The 22,361-nt window shown below is 35.1% G+C and overlaps 1 protein-coding gene across 1 annotated transcript in view; it reads left to right on the top strand.

Annotated features, from left to right (window-relative positions):
• The window catches only part of st6gal2a (ST6 beta-galactosamide alpha-2,6-sialyltranferase 2a), an 88,240-nt gene that overhangs the window by 58,414 nt on the left and 7,465 nt on the right, over positions 1-22,361 (top strand). Inside the window, exons 5-6 of the mRNA XM_030124914.1 lie at positions 5,126-5,227; positions 16,005-16,179. Coding sequence (XP_029980774.1) covers positions 5,126-5,227; positions 16,005-16,179 — 277 coding nt within the window. The remainder of the gene's footprint in view (positions 1-5,125; positions 5,228-16,004; positions 16,180-22,361) is intronic.

Raw genomic sequence — 22,361 nt, 5'->3', positions numbered from 1 at the left:
AGTATGTGACGCTGCCTTTTAATACATAAAAATTACTCATTTACATATAGAGAAACAGCTTTATGAATGTGATTATGAGCTTTGCATGTTTAATGATTATTTAGATGTTTTGCCAAAACTTTTTTTATTTTTTTAGTAACAAACATAATGAGGCCTCCAATTGGGAATAAAATCATTGCTCATTAATAAAATATATAGTTTTACTTAGTTTCATATAAAATATAATTCCACATATTTCAGTAGTTGTACATTTCCAAGGATGATATATGCTTGTTGTGATGATACATTCATGGATATAGAGGTTATCTTCGAGTGTTAGTGACAGAGCAGCCAAATGGGAAACTGAAGTGAAGTCATGAGGTGAAGTGTCATTATGTATTTTTTTAATATACCCAAAAGTGCAAAAACAATACACAAACACAAGCAATAAAAACAAGCAATAATAACTAGTCCATGGGTCTGCAGCCCTCATCTCCTGAGCCACTCTTTAACCATACTTCAGTGGTTTTATCCAAAGCCATAAACATCCTGTGGAAATGAGCAATAAGTACATGAATATTCCTTTGTAAACATTTCATCAACCAAATGCTGTGTCACACACTGTATTAAGGCCTTTTTTTGCCAAACTCAACAGCACAAGCTGAAACTCACTTTGCATTTGTTCTAGAGATGCTAATTATCGATTAATTCATTAATCATTAGTTGGTTGACCTTGTCAATTGATTCACAATTAACTGATAAGTGGCGATTTTCCTGAGAACCTGAATTTCTTTTTTGATAGGGTCTATAGGAATAAAAGGTAAATATTGTTTTTATACCTCATGAAAAAAGCTTGTCATATTCCTTAATGATTGATTTATTGTACCATTAGGGATACACTACAGGCAATGACATTTATGGAGTAGAACTAAATAAATTCTGCAGAGAAATTCAATAAAATAAATCGATCTGAAGAGGGGCAGTTCAGAAGAAATTGACATTTCTGACTTTGTATCAGTATCTGACATGATGGAGCAAGATTTTAGCAGAGGAGGTTCATGCTGGGGATGAATCTCCAGGAGCAGGGAGATGCCATGTTGTACTCCCCCCCACCCCAGCTATTTTTCTGAAGGCCACCAAGGTGACTGACATACCTTATATACTATGGCCTGGATCAGGAGCCTGGGGGATATCTTCAACTTCTGTCTCACTGACCAGATTGTCCAGATGACTGTGGACTACTAGACCAACCTCCAGGGATAACGCTCCGTCAGGGACCGGACCGATACCGACCCCATATATGTGCAGGTATCTGGGCCTCCTCCTGCCAGCAGGGGTGCACCGCTCCCATAACCAGGCAACCTGCAGCCTGTGGGACAACCAGATGGGCTGGTCTGTGTTTCGCTCCACATTGTCCCTAAAGCGATTCTAACTCATCAATGTCACAATCCAGTTCGATGACCGGCTATCCCAGGCACGGCGTCGCAGCGCAGACAAGCTGGCAGCCTTTGGACAGGTGGACAACTCCCCCCAATATTCAACCTCAGCGATGAAGTCTAGGCAGTGGCACCCCCTACTCTCGACACCGCACTGTTGAAAAGGGCAATGAACCGGCAATTATTGTAATTTAATCTAGCTAATTCTTACCAACAATTAATTGATTGTCGATTAATTGTTTACATCCCTAATTTGTTCACTGTTAGTCTGTTCCTAAGTATGTCCACACGTGCCAGTAATTGTTTTTTTCTCCATAAGATGATAAATCTCATTTGTGATTTAGAAAAAGCTCCCCCCAAATATAAATAACAAAAACCTCAGCTTTGTTTTGTGTTGTATGATTTTAATAAATGCATGTTTTATTAACCCATAAAGACCCAAACTGCCATCACTGACCAAAATCATCTACTGATATAAACTGTTTAATACCTGTTGATCCATTAATCTATCAATACATGTAAATAATATGTGTAAAATGCAGGTTGTCATCTTTTCATGGTCATCAGATATGACCCATTTGGATGTTCAGAGGCTCCATAGTGAATGTCGAAACACTGTCAGTAAAATCCATGGAGTTGGATCAATGACAGTGAATCGAGATACTTGATTTATGTTCAGTTAATGATATATTTTGCTAAAAAAAAGTAACATTTTCTTCAGTTTTCTCTGTTTCTGATATAATAACCCTCAACTTTCATCTGAACTTTAATGAATATCTATATGATCAGTGAATTAAATATAGGAAAATACCTGATTTTCATTGAAAAAAGGCAAAATACAAGTGATAATATAATAAATTGAGATAAATCACTTAAGAAATTTTAAATTTAGAGAAAAATTCATTTTGGAACTACTACAAAAATAGCACTGGGTCTTTATGGGTTAAATGCATAGTTAAAGAACCAAATGATCAAATGACTGATGACCACAGAGTAATCATCTCATGGTGAAATGTGAAGGGGGGTTGATATTTCCTCCAGGTCTGGACATTTTGTCTCCTACTTCAGGTTAAAACTTGCTCTTGAGATTCTAAACATGTGCTGACAAATACTCTGCTCAAGATAAAGCAAACAAACTGACCCAACACAATGGCATAAGAGGGGACATTTATAGTGAACCGGCCAAAACAAATAAAACACAAGTGGAAAACAAGATGCACGCTGACTTTGACTGAATACAGACCTAAGTAAAACTAAAACCCTTTGAATGTATGGTTCAGTCTGATGAGCTGGTGCCAGCACTTAATACTCCTCATCCCTCAGCTGCATCTTCTACTGAACCAGAAGGAGATCTTCAGCAACCACAGTAGAAAGAAAGATTAAAATAACAAATAACTCCAAACAGCCTTGTGTGTTTTAATGCACAGTATAAACACTTACACTTCACATTATAACAGTTTATTTTGACCATGAAAAAAATTTAATAAAAATAGTGGTAACAATGCTGTGATGGTGAGGTGTGGCAGAAACAATGGCATGAACATCGATGACATTATATTTAGACAAATTGTTCTTTTCATATCATTTGGTTATTATCATTTATTTACTTATTTATTTTTATTACCCCCTGTTTTCTTCTTTTTTTTCTCTCTTTTTCCTTTCTCTTCTCACTTTTTGCAGTTTATTAATGATCATCAATTGTCATACCCCTGACTTTTTGAAAACACGCAACCAAGTCAGGACATTGATTTTGTTTTTGTTTCTTTTGTACATTACATGTTATAGCTTATATCCTAATCCCCAACCTCCTCCCTCCCCCCACATTATGATGACTTAATATAAATATTGTATATTATTGTGTCATTATTGTGTTAATAAAGGTTATAATAAGTTATTCAGAAGCTGATATAATAAATACCTACCCTTTGTTAATATGTGCACACCATTTAAACCGTGTAAAGTGAAAACAAACAAATAATAACTCATCTTTCTGACATTGCATTTTGCACTTCAGAGCAAAAATTACTGTAACTCCTGAATCACTATCTACAAAATTCAAACAGCATTGGAAAGCTGAGATCCTGAGCTTTAAGACACTTTATAACACTTTACAGCATTAATGTGAGTATTCCACACAGGCTAAAAAACGCCTGGAAATAACAAAAAACATGAAGCAATAATATGAATACTGAATGTTCAAGACCCAAAAAGCATGTTTGAGCAGATGTAAAATAGTTGAAAGTTTATTTTTGCAATCTCAAAAACTTTCATTTTGGACATTTGCAGTTGTTTCTGATAATAAGCTCAAGTCTGTTTTTTCTTCTTTACTAAAACACACTGTTTTGAGCATTTATTATTAATTTATAATGATAATTAAAGGCCGGATATTGAATGTTAAGTTCTTCCTGAAAGCAAAGGTGCAAAACAATTGACATAAAATACATTTTGACACTTTTATTGCAAAGAAAACATGACGGCAGTCTGTTATAATGGCAGTCTTAAAAGGGTTAATTGTTAAACGCTTAAGAGTGGTTGATTGACCATGTTGCTGTAAGTAATAGAGTGTGTGTTTTGGTTGTTTTTCCTTGTGTGGCTGCAGCTTTCACACTAACAACTCCATTTATCTCAGTTTTAATTTACGGAATTTGTTCAATCAAAGCTGCTTTAAATTGTTTTGAAATGACTGTGAGATGTGAAAGGGTTCATGCATATTGACAAACGCACAGATGGTTATTAAGCATTCTGCAGCTCCTCGCTGTGCGCTACCTGCCCAGCACCAAATGACTGAACAACCAGCAGCGGAAAACCGTGGGAGCTATAGAAAGAAACACAAATTACTTAGACAGTGGAAACCAAAGCAGATGTGAAAGAAAAGCTTTAGGACTTGAGCAGCAGCAAAATCTAAATGCTTTTAAATCAAATCAAACAAAATAAACATGTTATCTTTCAGAGCATCAGTACTGGTGTTAAACATAAAACATTCTTCATCCTCATTCATTCGAGTGTATGGTTTGTTCAAATATTTTAATTACCTTACATAATATTGTAGCTTTAACTAAAGTGCGGTTTTGTAAATAATATGCATTTTCTTCTTTTATAAGATTCTATAAATCAAGTCTTAATATGAAAATATAGACCAAATACTGTTGCTCAAAGACATAAACAGGTGCTAGTGACCAAAAGTATCTACTGATCTTAAAGGTTTAATATCTTCTGAACCACTAATCCTATCAATACATTGATGATTCAGGTAAAATTAAGTTTCTGCGCTTTTCATCATCATCAGATATGATCCATTTGGATGTTTAGAGGATCCATAATGAATCTGCAAACACTGTCATCTTCTGCAACATTGATTCAGTAGTAAAAACCCATGTAGTTTGACAAATGACAGTGGTTGGAGACACTGTTTTATTTTCAGAAAATAATATATTTAGCTGAAAAAGTCACCTTTACTTCAGTTTTCTCTGCTTTGATTTAAGCTTTTGAATGTATGCGTATTTACATTATTAGTAAATTAAATATGTATACATTTTCACGTAAAAATGTAAAATATTGAGGATGGTATCATAATAATTGGTAATAAATGATGTAGAAAAGGTTTGGAATTTACATTTGTCTTTAGGGGTTAAATTAGTAAAATGGGTTTATTTACTTATCATTTTTTGGTAGCTATACTTTAACTTTGAACTGTGTCATTTCCTCTGCAGATTCTGGCCAACCCTAAACACCGTTTTAACACAAGCTCCATCTACAAAAATGTGACCCTGGTGGCCTGGGACCCTGCCCCGTACACCATCAATTTACACAAGGTATGTGTCATGTGTTTCCTCTTAAGCCAGTGTTTTTCAACCTTGGGGTCGCGACCCCACGTGGAGTCGCCTGGAATTCAAATGGATTCGCCTGAAATTTCTAATAATTGATTAAAAAAAAAAAAAAATTACTAATAAAGATATTTTTTAATGATTCAATATACATTTCATTATAATTAAAACACCACACATTTTTCCTAATAAAAATCAAGGTTAAATAAAACGAAGGATGTAATATGTGAGCGGGCATATTGTGATTGACCTGATCATGTGACTGCATGTATTACTACGCTTCAACCTGCCCGGACACAGTCGCAGTCAGAAAACAGGACCAAACAGAGAATGGAAAGATTTCTTTACGCACCTGACCACGCTAAAACATCTCCAAGAGAAAAATATCTCCATTTTTAATGTCTTGGTTCACCAGAAATTTGTGATGTTAAAATGGGGTTACGAGCCAAAAAAGGTTGGGAACCACAGTCCTAAGCCTTCTATATTTACTTTAAAAAAAACAAACAAACAATGGTTATAATAGAAACTGTGTGACTCCATGGTTGTAATGTTTGGCCAGAAACCTATACTCACAGATGTACAATATCCTGTACAAACAGCACAACACAACTGAACTGTACAAACATTCCAACTGTGCTTATCGCTCCTGCAGTTGACCTTTCGCCTTCCCCTTCTCCTTCATATTCATTTTCTGCTCTCATTGATCGCAGCTCCTCCACATCTGACTTCCATATAACCTTGAAAAGACCGCAACTTGTTTTTCATAAAATCCTGCACATGGATCACAGGGGTGTTTAGTAATCCATCCTCTCCAGGGTGATAAACCCCTCAAAACAATACACAGATCAGAAGGAAGAGAGATCTGCATTACAAACCCTGACACAAAGAATTCTAAACCACAGAGGGAAATAAAATACTACATTTGTTTTATATTTATGAACTAGTCAAGAGCACCACACAAAAACTGAAAAGGAGAGAGTAAAAAATGTTAACATTGAAAAAAATGTTAACAGTGAGTGCTGCTCTGAGGTGAAGGCAGAAAAAGTACATAAAGCAGTAGTGTCAACATATGCAGGTACATCTGACACTCATCAAGGACAAGGAATGAAATCAGAAAAGGAAAAAAAGACCTTCACAAATGACAACTTAAAGCATCCAGATAAAGAGACTATGTTGAGGCACTCTGATAGTAAAAATAAAATCTTTAGCATTTCACCAAAGCATAAAATCAAAAAGTGCCCGATTTAAAACTCAGGATGTCATGTGACTTTGGTCATATGATATATGTGAGAGAAAAAAAATTCTTAAGACATGACTGAAAAAGTACATAAGGCAAAAATAACCAAAAAAAACCACAAACAAAAAAGAAACAATTATATTCAAAGAAAAAGAATAGAAAATACAACAGAAAAAGGGTATTGTATGTTAAATAGAAAAACATTTGTCCCCATAGTGAACTGAGCTTTTCTCATTTATTAATTGTTTTTTTTGTTTTTTTTCTTCACACTCTTAACCTCTAATTAGACTGATGCCAATTAACCAGTTGCAGGTTGTGTATTTCACACTTCAGCCTTCAGTGGTGCCCTGACTTAATTCACCTTTTAATGTCAATACCATACCATCAATACTATACAAATGCAATATACCAGCAAGTTGCATCATAGACATGTCTATCACGTACTGAGAATTAATGTCATTACTAATTCAAGAAACCAAATAAAAACAACTCAACAGGACTCCTTTCATTACAGCCACAGCTGCACCACGTACATTATCTCCAGCACAATCATCAGCTTACACAAACAAAATGACAAAATCGTAAAAATGTTAATAAAATACATTATACTCACTGAAACTACTGCTTATTTTATAGTATGACTGCAACCGAAAACAGCTATTACATGTAATTCAATACATTTTACTCTACACAAGTCACTACAGATTGTAGTTTGCATGCTGAGTTTGTTCTGACTAATCACTCTTTTACCGTCCAATCAAATGCTGTGAAAATGCTGACGGGGGCAAGGCCACCCCCCTGTGACCAACATGAAATCTGATTGTTTAAAATAACAGGATGATTCCATTTATATGAAGCTCCAGAGGCTGTCCTGTTGATTCTGAAGGCCTCTAAGCAGATTTACCCAGCAACACATGATGGCTGAAATATGATTGGACAAACACTTTAAGACGCATCTACGCTACTAGAAGCAGTGCAACCAAGAGAAAAGCTACAGAATAAAGAGAGTAGACTATTGGGAATAATTGAATACATCTTCATGGAATATATAAAAATGTAGGGTGTAAATATAGGTCAGTGGTTCTGATTCCTTACCAGGGCTTTGCTGGCCCTGATGGACCACCACTGCAATTAACATGCCATCACCCTGTCACAGTTACGTGACCTAATAACAGTGATTCTTGCCATCTTTATAAGAGTGATGAAACTACAGAAAATGTATATTTCTTGCTGGTTTTCAAATAACATAGCTTTATCTCCCTCTCTACTGAGATCACAAGCACCAGGAATGCCTAATCTATTCTGCACTGATAGCATGGCAGCCTACTACAAATGGACCAATAGGCCTTTAAAGACCACCCCCCTCATTTGCTTAATGAGGCATAAATGCATACAGAAATATAAAAACGACACAAAAAAATGTAAAATAGAGACGCAGAAATAAATAGGCTTGGAGAAATACATAGAGGAAGAATATGCAAGAGGGGGAATACTGGGGAGGTAAATATGACGATGAATAGAAAAAATGAGACAAGACAGAAAATGTAAATAGAAAACAACACAAAAATAAATGCAGGGATAAAAATTAAAGAAGGAAAAATATAGATAAGGACAAAATAAATAAATAATGGTACAGAAAATGAAATGTTAAGGTAAATAAATGCCTTTTACATTTTTTTGTATCATGTACTGGCATACGATTAATTTATCAAGCCATTTTTATATTACTGTATATATTTTTCAGTATGGGAGGTTTGGTCCTCCATAGAGCAAGTCCATGCAAAACTTTAAATATCAGGCAAGCATTTTTGAAATTCACAAAATTATTAAAATTAAGAAATTAATATTTATCTAAAACAATGCAGTGGTGGAAACTAAATGTTTTTTTGTCTAAAAAATTTATGTTTTTTTAAAAAAGTGATTCTGTGGGTTTGAGTATTGCGCCAGCTGCAAGCAGCATATAGGGTCAAAAAAGGTCTGACTTATTTATAATTTTGCTCATTAAAATTTACTGTCTTTCTAAGTCACTCTATGCATTTCTTAAATGTTAATGTTGGGTCCAAGGTTAGCCTGAGGTGCTTGAACTCTTTGACCAAATCTACTTCCACCCCTTCAAGAAAGATGTGTGACTGTTTCAGTTCAGCTGGCTTTTTGGTGAACACCATGCAGACTGTTGTCTTTGTATTAAGTTGTAAACAGGATTCCTTGACCCAGTTCTGCACATGGGTCCTGGTTGCTGTCAAAGACTGGGAGGCTTCCTGTGGATTTTTGGCATATATGAAAATAACATTGTCTGCATCCGTTTGAATATTAACATTTAGACACACTTCAGGAAGGACATTAAAAAAAAAAAACCTAAATAAAATAGGCCCCAAAATACTGCCGTGGGGGACCCCTGGCAAACAACTGAGGTAAGATGAATGAAAGCCAGAAAGGGACACACTTTTTTCTGTCACACAAGAAAGATTGAAACCAAAACAGTTCTTCTGGTGAGAGATTAAAAACGGGTCAGTTTGGATGAAATAATTTGGTGATTGTCAGTGTCAAAAGCCTTCTTGAGGTGCAGAAAGACAGCTCCTACACAGGCATGTTTATCAAGAAGACTTTTGACTTTTTCAATAAAAATACAGTTTTCAGACTCTGTGGAGTGATTATTGCGAAATCTGAACTGCATTGGATGTAGAGGTGTGTGTCCAGTGTTTAAGTGTGCATTTAGTTGCTTTGCCGCCCATTTTTCTGCAATCTTAGAGATAGTGTGGAGAATACTGAAAGGCCGGTAATTACCCATTTCAGTTTTATCACTGGACTTATAAATTGGTGTGACTACAGCCAGCTTCAACGCTGAAGGCAAAACATTTTGCTTGAAGGATGGATTTATTAAATGAGTTACAGGTAAAATGAATGCAACTTTGTGCAGTTTTAAAAGTGAGTGTTGAAACCATAAACATCCTCAGCTCTTGAGTGGATGAGGGAGTTGATAATGCTGGCCACTTCTACTCCTGATATTTCCTCTATCCTCTCAACAGCACGACAAGGATTTACAGGATAATGTGCGCAGTCAGGTCGAGTAAATTGTTGAGTTATCTCGCTGACAGAATCAACAAAATATTTATGCATTTCAGTTGCTATGGTGAGAGGATTTTGCACAAGGGCATCATTTATTTGGATTTCAAAATTATTAGTAACATTTTTAGGTTGTTTACCATTTAATTTATTGATATTTTTCCAAATCACTTTGCTGTTTCCTCTTGCATCATTTATAATGTTGATGAAAAAATTTGCTTTGGCCTTACGAATTAAACTTGTTACTTTATTTCTAGCTGGGGTGAAATTCTGCCTGTCTGTGTCAGATCAGATTTTAGAGCTTTCTTACACAATATATCTCTGTCTTTCATCAGTTTTCTACAATCATTGTCTATCCTTGGTAGTGCATTTCTATTGTTTTTCCCTCTTTGTAAATTGGGCTACTATTTTATTTAGTTTTAGGCCAAAGGATTTACAACCCTTTTCTTTATCACCGTTCATGAGAACTTCACTCCAGTCAGTCTCTTTTAAGAGCTGCATCAAGATTTTGAGTTTGATTTTCTGGAATGATCTCATGACAACTCCCAGATTTCTGTGGGTTACGAAACCTAGCTTTTGAGAGTTTATGTGAAAACAAAGTAATATAATATTATGATGACATCCCCCTTAGGAGATTATAGGTTTTGAGAATCCTGTTCGGCTGATTTGTGAATATTAAATCTATTTGTCTGAAGAGGTGTAGTGAAAAAAAAGATTGGTGTTTTAGCCTAAATTAATTAGCCATTTATTCTTCATTTATCATGGATGTTTTCATGGGTTCTATAGAAGTGGAATGAAAAAAGGTAACAAGAGGTGTTTTGGACCAACAACCACAACAGGCAACATGACTTTAATCATCTGCAGTGTAATGTGACAGATGAACCACTAAACTCAACTGGTGCTCTGAGTCATTTGCTTTTAATTACCCCACCCCCCCGAAAGGGAGGCAAGGGGTATTGTTTTTGGGTTGGTTGGTTTGTTTGTTTGTTTGTTAACTTGCTAGCAGCAAAACTACTGGTTGAATTCATTCCAAATTGGGTTTATAGATTGCCAGTGACCCAGAATAGTTGTTGTTACATTTTGGGATACATAGCTCAAAGTTTACATTTTTAATGAATTTTTTAAAAATCTTTTATTTCCCCATTTACCTATAATGGGCAAAATGTCACATGTCTGTAGCAGCAAGACTATTGGTTGAATTCATACCCAATTTGGTTTATAGATTGCCAGTGACCCACAATACATGTGGTTACATTTTGGGAAAAGTTATTCAAAGCTCTAATTTTTTATCAGTTTTTAAAATCTTTTTTTCTTCTGTCATTTACTTATAATGGGTGAAATGCCAAATGTCTATAAAAGTATACATTTCTTTTCATTTTACTTCAAACTGGCACATATAAAGAGGCAATTGATATGTTGACATCACCACAGGCATGGACATGATGACATCAGCTGGATCGATGCCAAAATAAGCTACATTTCGTGCGAGGGGTGGGGTTTGTTGTGCCTGGAACCACTTGTTTTTTTGTTTTTTTTTTTTTTTGTTTTTTGGGGCATTTTTGTGGCTTTATTTGACAGCGACACTAGGGAGAAGGGAAACGAAGGTTCAGCCAGAGATGGGGAATAAAATTTAGATTTATAGGTGAAGCCTGTGTCGTTTGCAGTTCTGCTCTCCTGTGCTGAAAATGAAGTCAACATGATCTTATGCTTTCAGAGTTCAATTCATCAGTACATTACAGCAGCATGACATGTCCTGCATGAAGGAATTCAATTATTAATCTTACCAACATGGCTGACAGGTCATGTGGAGTCATAATGTCTGTTATAATAACTTGACTTTATTGCCCAGTGGTATATCCCACATCCCACAAGTTTGACTTAACACTCTGTAAGTGTCAGTGCTACTTATTAACTGTTCCTTTTTTTCCAGGGGGTCTTGTTCTGTTATTAATTTTTCTGATGTATTTATGTATTTGTCACACTCATCATAGCACTTTAGGTCTTTATTATATAGACATGACCGCAATTTTAGACTTCATTATGCGTCTTAGAGTCTTTTTATCTATGCTGCACTAGCCTGGCATTTCATGTGCCCTGAATTATACTCCCTCTGATTTATGTCTACACTGTGTTCAATATTTCTCAGTCTCCTCACATTCTTCTTATTGTTTCTGTGTAATTGTTATTCAAGGAATGGAGTTCAGCCTCAGTCAGAAAGATACCAGACTTCTACGAGCTCTGGGATGATAATGAATTTATAAAAAAAATAAAATCATTTGCAATTATAATTACCCTTCAACCTGGTATTTTCATAATAGCACTGACGTAAACTTTGGTCAGCTCACGCTATTTGGGAATTGTTTGATTTATATAATGTGCTTAATAATGCCTAATCATTTCTCTCTAAATGAACGGGGACTAATTTGTAACCTTGCAAAGGCAAACGTTATTGTTGTGCAAAGCCATCACCTCAGTTGTTATTTTTCAGTTGTTTTAAACAATACAGTGCTGTTTGAAAATGCGAGGAGCTTTTGTTAGCATTGAAATAAATAAAAATTATAAGAAAGAAAAAGTTAAATCATCATTGTGTTACTGTTCATGCAGCTTTGCCGCTTTTCGGTCCGCCATGCAACATGCAACCTTAAGCTGAACAAAGCCAGCTGTCATGTAAAAGGTAAAGGAATGAGGGCAATGCCATTGTGATAAAGGACACGATGAGCTTTATGTAACGAGGTCAAAATGGTTACTGAGATGGAAGTTATCTTCTATAGTGTGTTGCAGCACCATATACTTAACAGATTTGTTAACATTCACGTTGGTTTTGTTTGTCGCCATGAGTCCAAACAAAGCTCTTTTAATTTAGCCTTTTTACTCCTCGCTTCTGCACACAGGATGCACAATGCTTCTGTTGATGTGAATGTCTTATATTGTGCACGTAATGGGTCTTCTCATACGAAGCTAATGACATCATGGATCATTAAATCAATTATTATCAGAGGTAGTCTTATGGTGATGTTGAGTCACCAACCGACTGGGTTGTAAACCCTGCACACACACAGAGTCTCTTATAAAGGCATCTTTTTAGAGCATCATCTGTTTTTTTAATAATCAAGCAGCACAAAAAACAACTGCACCTCCACAAGCCTTTTCTAAGTTTATGTTAAGATTTAATGTGGGGACACAGACTGACTTCACTTCTACACTCATGCTCTGCTTTTTCTTCTTTTGATTTGACCAACTAGAGCAGGACTGTCACATAGTTTTTGTTCAGGGGTGTATAAGCCAATAATGCAATGACAGCAGATGACGTAATAATGCTGATAACATAATAACGGCCGATAACGCAATCAGTTTGCCCTTTTTAAAATGTAATAAGCCAATAATGCAATATCTGGCCAATAACGTAATAAAAGTCCCAAACAGATAACATAACTTTTGGCCAATAACGTAATAAGTTATTACATTATTGGCTGGTAAAAAAAATTCTTTGCAAATGTAATAACTGAGCCAGTAACATAATAATATACTAATATCACTCTATTTAACTTTTTATTATTGGATATAACTGTGAAAATGCATACTGTCTCTCTCTTTGTCTGTGTCTCTCTCCCAATAATGTAAAAAGTTATAACGTTATTGACCAAAAGTTATTATGTTATTGGTTCAGGACTTTTATTATGTTATTGGCCAGTTATTACGTTATTGGCCTATTACATTTTAAAACTGGCAAATTTATTATGTTATTGGGCGTTATTACATTATTGGCTTCTACAGGGGGCCACATACAGCCTAATATGATCTCAAGTTGTCCCAACCAGTAAAATAATAACATAATAACCTGTTAATAATGTCAGCTACAAACCTTTCTCTATGTTTTAGTGTAAAAAAAGTCAAATTACATTATTAAAATAGTCAATATTATAATAATAATACAATAAGTGTTACTTCTGTTGTACTAGAGCTGTGCTGTGGTGAACTTACTTGCCGGCACTCTGCCTGTATTTTGATGTTTTTTTGCTATTTTTTTTATGTATGTGACTACCTTTGTTAGGGAGGTCAGTGACAGTGTCACACAGGAAATGCTGCTGAACAACAGGAAAACATAGTTTGTCTACATGACTCTCTATTGACATAGTGTGTGTCTATCTGCAGGATACACAACACAATGAGCATAACATCAGAAATATCAGAAACATCAGAATAGCTTACCCACCATAAGTTTTACTCTCCATTTTACATTTTCATTTCTATGTATTGTAATTACTCTTTTATCTATTTGTTTACTTTGTTGTATTTTATATGTTGTTTTCATTTTTGTGTCCTTGAGTGTCCTGAAAGGCCCTTATGAATGAAATTTATTATTTTTAATATTATTGTATATTTTAGTGCTTGTTTTCATTGTATTGATTGTCTTAAGCTTGGAGGATCTGTTGTGCGTATTTTTGTTTATCTGTTGTGTATATTTCTTTATACACAAGGTTGGAAGTCAAAAGGAGCAAACATTAATGCTGAATCTATTGTTTTTTATTTATTTATATATATATATATATATATATATATATATATATATATATATATATATATATATATATATATATATATATATATATCTTTTTTTCTGTGATACACTGTTTTTCACAGCTGCAACAGAGGTGTTAAACAGAAACGTACATTGTCAGTCTGGGTTTTTAATGACTTGAATTCACAAAAGTGACTTTGCTGAATTTAACCCTTTCATGCACGAATTATGAGAACCTTAATCAAAATTTTTTCCTGAGTGTTTTTATTCCTCTTTAGGCTTGAAAAAAACAATGTGACTGAAAACTTTCTTCTGAAAAATAAATTTAAAAAATAATAATAAAATAAAAATAATTTAAAAAAAAAAATTAAAAAATACATTAAAAAAAAATAATAATGAAAAAAAAAAATCTTATGAACCTATTTTTCATGAAGTTGCAAAAATGTCCACTCAGCTGGACACCATGCGTTTCATTTTTGACACACAGAAACATGTATTTACTGATAAATTGTGTGAAAACTATGGGTAACGCTTGTGATTCTGGGGGTTTATGCTCAGGAGAGATCTACATAGTGTTACCAATTCATGTCAGAAAAGATATGTAGTGTATTAAAACTTTGGTAAACATATGTGTTAAAAAAAAAAAAAAAAAACAATGAAAAGAACAACAAAATCCATGAATATACAAGAAAACAGCTGTAGAATAGCTGTCCACTGTAGTGACCAGTATGCATGAAAGGGTTAAGCCCAATTCTGAGCTTCCCAAAAATTTGAGGCAGCAGCTCAGTCTTACGTATAAGAGTCCTTGTATAACAGATGGCCTGTAACAGTGACTTTAAAGGAAATGTCATATTTCACCCACTCCTTACACATATACAATACAATGTACCATACTGTATGTTTGTAAAGAAAGAATGAGCACATACCTTAGATAGTGGCCCATCACAACTATGTTGGTACATTTTCATCATGTATGTATTTGGTGTTCTGGAGTATTGCACTTCTCATGTTTAACTTCATCTTCTTATCGAATCTTATGGATACTATTCATATAATTTATTAATTTTACATTGAACATGTGAATTATGTTAAATGAATAAAAAACATACCCTTCTGTATGGAGTTTACATGTTCTCCCTGGGTTTGCGTGGGTTTTCTCTGGGTACTCCAGCTTCCTCCCACCATCCATAGACATGCACTAATAAGTTAATTGGTTAATCTAAAGTCCCCATAGGTGTGAATGTGAGAGTGATTGGTTGTTCTTCTGTGTACAGTATATCAGCCCTGCGATGAACTAGCAACACTTCCAGGGTGTACCCCGGCCTCACCCATAGGTAGCTGGGATAGGCTCCAGCACCCCTCACGACCCTCTTGAGGATAAAGCGGTTCAGAAAATGATTGAATTAATTAAAAAAATGAATATATCTGATACCATACGAGGCACATGACCACAAAGCAAAGCATGACACAATAAAATGTGGTAGAATGCATCTTTATGTCTGTGTTTCAAGATGTTGTTCAGAAGCTGTCATTTTTCTGTTGCAGTCATTTACAAGACATATTCATTTGGATGTTAAAGTGCAGGGCATTGTGTTTAGCATCTCTAATACAGTTTGTGCAAACTATCCAATGGAATAGATTACATTTTCATTTACTGACCAAAGAGAGACATGAGTAATAAATAACTTGATAAGCCTTTTCATTTAGTACATGTTTTTTCTCACTACATTTACATTTTCATTTAAATGAGGCCTTAATCCCATGATTCCTGATTCTTTTGCTGTTTTTTTTTTTTTTTATCCCTGTAAAATAATTTTTTGTAATTTGAGGCTGTATGACACACAGCATGGGAATTCATGAAAGGAATAGATGGTGTTTTCATAACATAATTGCACTTCCCTGCTGTCTGATCTGTGGTGTCTAACCTCCCCCTTTTTCTTTGGCAGTGGTATGCCAGTCCCGACTACAATCTATTTGGTCCATATGTGGAGCACCGTAAGCTTCATCCTGGCCAGCCCTTCTACATCCTTCACCCCAGCTACGTGTGGAGACTCTGGGATGTGATTCAGGGCAATACTCAGGAGAACATCCAACCTAATCCCCCCTCATCTGGCTTCATAGGTAAGTACACACATGTACATATATGCACATGCTGAATGCATGCAGTGCACATCTGTTCTCTTGTAGGTATGATGCCTCTGTAGTCTTATCTTTCCATTTCCTTGTGAGCTCTTGGAGCAGCAGAAATATAGCTGCACACACACGTCCCTGTGCACAAAGAGATGATGGAATTCTTATCTTCACGATGCACAGTAACATTATCAGTATGCACCAATGCACTCTATGCAGCACATCCATACAGGAGGTGGAAGGAATGTGGCCATCGTTGGCCCTTCCAAGAAACCCCTCTATAATTGTCAGGCATTTCAATACGGTACTACCATCACCCAGCACATATATAAAACATCTGATCATGCTGGAGCCTTTGTTTCTGAATCTCAGACCATTATTCTTACAGTACATCCCCATTATCTCATGTCATTTTCATTCCTTGCATTAAATTTGCGCTTCAAAGTTAATTTGTCAACGTCTTGAAGAAATGTTAGGATGGTGTGATGATGCTTGATGAAGACTTCATATAACAACACAGTTTTTGCACTGTTAGATAGATAGATAGATAGATAGATAGATAGATAGATAGATAGATAGATAGATAGATAGATAGATAGATAGATAGATAGATAGATAGATAGATAGATAGATAGATAGATAGATAGATAGATAGATAGATTAAACTTTGTCTGTCACAAGTGACAGAAATTCTTCTTTGACAGGCTCATATTAAGAAATACACTGAAAACAAACATTAACACAAAACATATTAAAATAACATTCAAGTGTAATCATTCTAAAAAGGAGGAGGGGTGCAGTTAAAAACAGCAAAGTGTTCATTTTTGGTTATTCAGGATGGCTATTGCAAAGGGGATGAAGGATTTTTTATAGATATTTTTTTCTGAGCAATTTGATTAAAGAATCAAGTAATATTACTCTATTTGAATAAAAAACTATTATGCCATACTGCAGGATGATGTGAGAGAAGAAGAGAAAGAATTAGACTGAATAATGTTATTATTGCCTTAAATTAATGCTGAACCTAACATTTTTTGCTAACCTGTACATCCATATTGGGCATTTATAGTAGCAGTAAACCTGCTTAAAGTCACCACAAGCCTTTTTGGGGATCTGTTATGCAAGATTATCATGGAGTTTTCCTGTTGAAATGAATGGGATTGTTACAATTTTAGTATTTTCATGTATAAAAAGCTAGATAACCTTCTTACATTTTCAGATTTTTTGAAATTTGGTGGTCTGTTGGACTCACATTTGTAATTTATTATTATTATTTTTATTTTTATTTGTTTATTTATTTATTGATTGATTGATAAAAGTCTAAAATATGTGGTAGTGTATATACTGCAGACATTTACTGTTGAGGTGTGTTGTCTGATATTATTGTGTCACTTTATCACAACCTACTCTAGGCAGCCACAAGTTTTTTTTCATGTCTATTTGACACCAGTCTGATTAACAGTATGAAATATCAGTGACTGAATTGGTTTAATTTTTCATCGTATCATTTGGACTATAACAACCCTGCTCTTCCTTGGTTTTAATGAAAGTCCAGCATGACTAACAAATAAGAAACATACACACAGACTACATCAGTGATTTTACAAGCACCCAGTTTAAATACAGAGCAGAACTTAAGTGGTTGTTATTGATTCTGGCTTCATCATCACCTTATTATCTTTTGTTCAGGAGCAGCTTCACATCCCGAGAACAGGAGTGTTTGCCCTTCTCTGTCCCTCATCCAGAGTGCAGATGGTTTTCTGTCGTGATTGCAGTAAACTATAATTTGTTGTACTGATGTAAATCCATCTGATTGGTCAGGATTTACACCAACAAAGAGCTAATTACAGTGTAGCTTCACTCCCAGATCATCCAACTATATGTACATTCATGCGGTCTTCATCCTCTTGCCATGTTACTCATGTTCTGCTGCTAATTACCCCATGCCATCATACACATTGTCGATGCATGTTTTTGCTATGGGGAAGATACTGTTCATATGTGCCATTGTGGGATTAACTTGCAGAGGATCTTATGGCATCTTCACAAGTTGAGTCTGGTCTATAACTATAGAAAGCTGACACGTAACAATATTCAGTCTAATTCTTTCTCTTCTTCTCCCACAGCATCCTGCAGTATTGCATAATAGTTCTTTATCAAAATAGAGTAATATTACTTGAGTCTTTTATCAAATTGCCCGTAAAAACACTTCTAAAAAATCTTTCATCCCCTCCGCAATAACCATCCTGAATAACCAAAAATGAACACTTTGCTGTTTTTAACTGCACCCCTCCTCCTTTTTAGCATGATGTATCCTTGTGTAATTGTGTAATTGATGCCTCTGTGTGGTACATTTTATTAGAAATATTCCTCTAATTAGCTTTCAGCCTGTTGTAATTAATGACCTAAGAGGAACCAAGAATCCTGTACCTCCTCTTTCTGGTGGTTAAAGGCTATAGAACACAGTGTCAAACATATGTCCGCGGGCCAAAACCAGCCTGCCAAAGGATCCAATCCATGGGATGAATTTGTAAAATGCAAACATTACACTGAAGACATTAACAATTGATGTCATCAAAAAGTTTTTAGTTCAGGTTCCACATGCATCTCAAATGGGTCAGACAAGTAAAATACTATCATAATTACCTATAAATAATGACAACTCCAAATTTTTCTTTTTGTTTTAGTGTTTAAAAAAAGTAAATAATCTGAATAAATATGAGCAACATGAAATGTCTTAAGAGAAGTGGAATTTTAACAATATTCTGCCTGTTACTAAATGTTTTGTACATTTGTACGTGGGTGCTTCTATGAAACTGGTCCCTAAAAACAGGACAGAGGGGCTAAATATTCAAACCAGATGTAGACTAATGTTATGAAGCAAGTTTGGAAGCACTCTGGGTCTATTTTAAAAATAAATATTTACTGAGATAAAAGAGAAACTATTTTTCAAATAAAGCACATTTTTTATAATCTTTTACATTGTATTTAATACAAAAATCCACATGTAAAACAGTCAAAAGGGCATGAAAATTACGCACCACTATTTTTTAAAAAATATCTCTTTATTCTCTCACAGGTACATTTTGGGAATCAAACTAATTTTGCAAGGCAGAGTGTTTTACAAATATTACCACTGTTGCAAAATCATTCGTGATTTGTGTGTTTAACTAGGCAGGTTCTGCATGTAACGCAAGCGGACATGATGGGTTACATACAAAACCTGGAATGAGACTGAGATTCATGAAAAACCCACGTCTGGATTAGAAAAACCACTAGGATCTTCAAATTTAACACAGTGTCTTTATTTTTAGTGGTATATAAGACCATTTCAAGCCATGTTTTCAAGATAAAATGCACTGACACATAGTTTTTCATGTCCCAGTTTTGGCCATATTTTGGCCCCCAATGTTTTATTAAAAATTCATTAATTATGGGATGGCTCAGAGTAAGACTATAATTTTTTTTTGCATTTATCTGAGGTCATCATTGGGTACATCCTGGGTGGAAATATGTCTGCATTTCTCTTTTATTATTGGGCCTAAAAAGCTGGTACCAAAATGAACTCAGTTTCATAGAAGCACCCAGATCCACTGTGATCTGTAAGTTGTGTTAATAATAAGCTGAGATGTAATGTTGTACAAATTGTTCTTATTTAGTTCCAAATTCCAAACTCCAAAATTTTTACAATATTCTGCTTGTTACCAAATGTTTGTGTAACATTGTGTGTAGTGCACATGTATAAATGAGAAGCTGAGGCATAACATTGTAATTGCAAATTACAAATATTGTAATTATTTTTCTTATGACATTTCAGTTATTCATATTTCTTAGGAAGCTTTGTATATGTAAACGTTTTCATTATGTAATTTTCCTCCACTGTTATTATTTGAGTGGTCTGGCCCACTTTAGACAATACTGGGGTGAACATGGCTGCTGAACTAAAATGAGTTTGACACCCCTGCCGTAGAAAGTCTACCCTATGATGCATGGTTCTGACTAATCACGTGTGTTTTCACAGATGTAGGGCATTAAAAATGTGACTGACAATGTTAATGACCAATCACTGTCAAGATTTCACACCTCTGCTCCATAATCACCTCTCGCTTCTTTATTTTTCACCTTCTCAGGTCCTTGACTCCTCAATGTTATCCTGTAAATTGATTGCTTGAGTCATAATGAAGGATGTCTAAATTTCCTTAAATGCATATCAAGGATCGAGGACCAAAGAGTTGGAGAAAATGTGTGGAGGCCTTGTAAAAGTGTGTTCAGCAGTTGGACTGTGTAAAATACTGAATAATGGAAACTATTAAAAATGAAAGTTGTCTTTGATCTGAAGTTGTATTAGTTATCTAAAATGATCAGATGCACAACCAAACATATGTGTATGTTAAATTTAAAAAATGTGTGACATCCCTACATTGCATTACTCCACACTGTGAATTGGGTTAAATGTTAATCATAACTTTACATTAACATTCATGTGACAGATCATAAAATACAAAGCTGTAATTACAAGAGAATAGCTGAAGGTGTTTCCACATGTCATATTTAACTGACGTCTACTTACAATGACAGCTCTGAGGTGAAGATGTCTCATGTTGTTAAATGCCTGATGCCTCAGGGTGCGGATTTGAGGAGCTACAGGTTGAGAATTAAGAAGGTGGACGTGGCTCATCAGAAAAGCAATATGGCAACTTCCATTTAAACGTGTGACTTTGGCTTCACCTTTCCATTAAACCTCATCTATCTCTGTATTAGTCTTTTGATTTTGATTGAAAGGACAAAACTGCAGATCATTAATGTAACTAATGATGGTCTTGAGATGGCATATCACACAGTGTATACCTTTTGAGAAGAGAATAGAGATCAACATGGCATTTTAAAACCAAATGTTTCTTTTATTTTCAGACCAGTAGGAATGAACCTCCAACCTCTGTTAAAATACAGGAGCTTGGTGATTTTCTCCCGCACTTGTGATTAAAATGGACAATTATTGTTCAGCCAGCTGGGTTTTGTGAAAACTCTGTGATTACATTTCATTCTACTCTTCACTCCCTCTGTGGATCCCACAGGTGATTTGATTGCAGGTAATGACCAATCACTGCAGGAGCTGGTGAAGCTCTTTACTCAAACACAGCTGTAAAAATCTCCAGTCTGGAAAATCCCCATGGTTTTTTACAACCGACTACATTTACATGCACAAAATATTCTGGTTTCTGCCTAGATTCTGAAAAAGACGAAATTCGTAATAAGAGGTTTACATTGCTAATGAAAATTAATATTCCACTAGTATTCCATTTACATGGAGCTGTGTATATCCTAATGAAAAATAGGGCTATTCGAAAAGAAGATGTTCCACTGTGTTAGCTTTTTGATATTTGCGCATAGCTACATCCTTGTCTCCTTTCATACTGTTAAAAGGGGTTTTTCTCCTTCAGATCATATATGCGTCTCCACCAGAGAAGATTTTTGTCTGCTCCAGTGAACGGTGGCAGTGTTTCACAAGCTGTGGTAAAAAAACATAAATGAGAGGCAGTTTTCCAAATGTCCAGAGACTTCCCGTAAAGCCAGAATGACATGTGCATATCCCACATCTTGACCAGAGAAAAGCCAGTTTCTAAAACAGCCTAATTCACAATATCCAAACAGAGTACACTTATTGCAACATTGTCATATCGGAATAAAAGTGGAATACTAGTGTGCATGTAAACGTACCCATTAACACTGAATGTACAAAAAAACATGCAAGAGACACAAAGCAACAATATGAAAAGAGGAATTAACACCAACACACAGATATAAGTCAAATAAAGCCTGCATGCAGACTAAAATGAAAAGATTGCAAGTATATACAGGTCAAAAGTTAAACATAGGAAGAGGTGTGAGTATTTTTTTTTTAAGATTTAGCACCTGCAACAGAACAGCAAAGAGGCTGGTTTAACAAGAGGCAAGGATGGCAACAGCGAAGATAAGTGATGCACATACCAATCCATTTAGACACTGAAGCGCACATTTGACAAGCCACATGTTTTACAGCAGCACATAGACTAACTGATTTGTTTTGTAAAATGGATGAAAATGCAAATATCTGGCTGTCTAAAAGGGATTCTGCCTCTGTGAAATACCTCTAAATGTTACTCGGATTATTAAAATACTTCAGTCAAAATGTG

The sequence above is a fragment of the Sphaeramia orbicularis genome, chromosome 21, assembly GCF_902148855.1.
Source record: "Sphaeramia orbicularis chromosome 21, fSphaOr1.1, whole genome shotgun sequence".
In the NCBI taxonomy this organism is placed as follows: domain Eukaryota; kingdom Metazoa; phylum Chordata; class Actinopteri; order Kurtiformes; family Apogonidae; genus Sphaeramia; species Sphaeramia orbicularis.
Note: the sequence above shows the minus strand (reverse complement) of the source record. Positions and strands in the feature narration are given on the sequence as shown.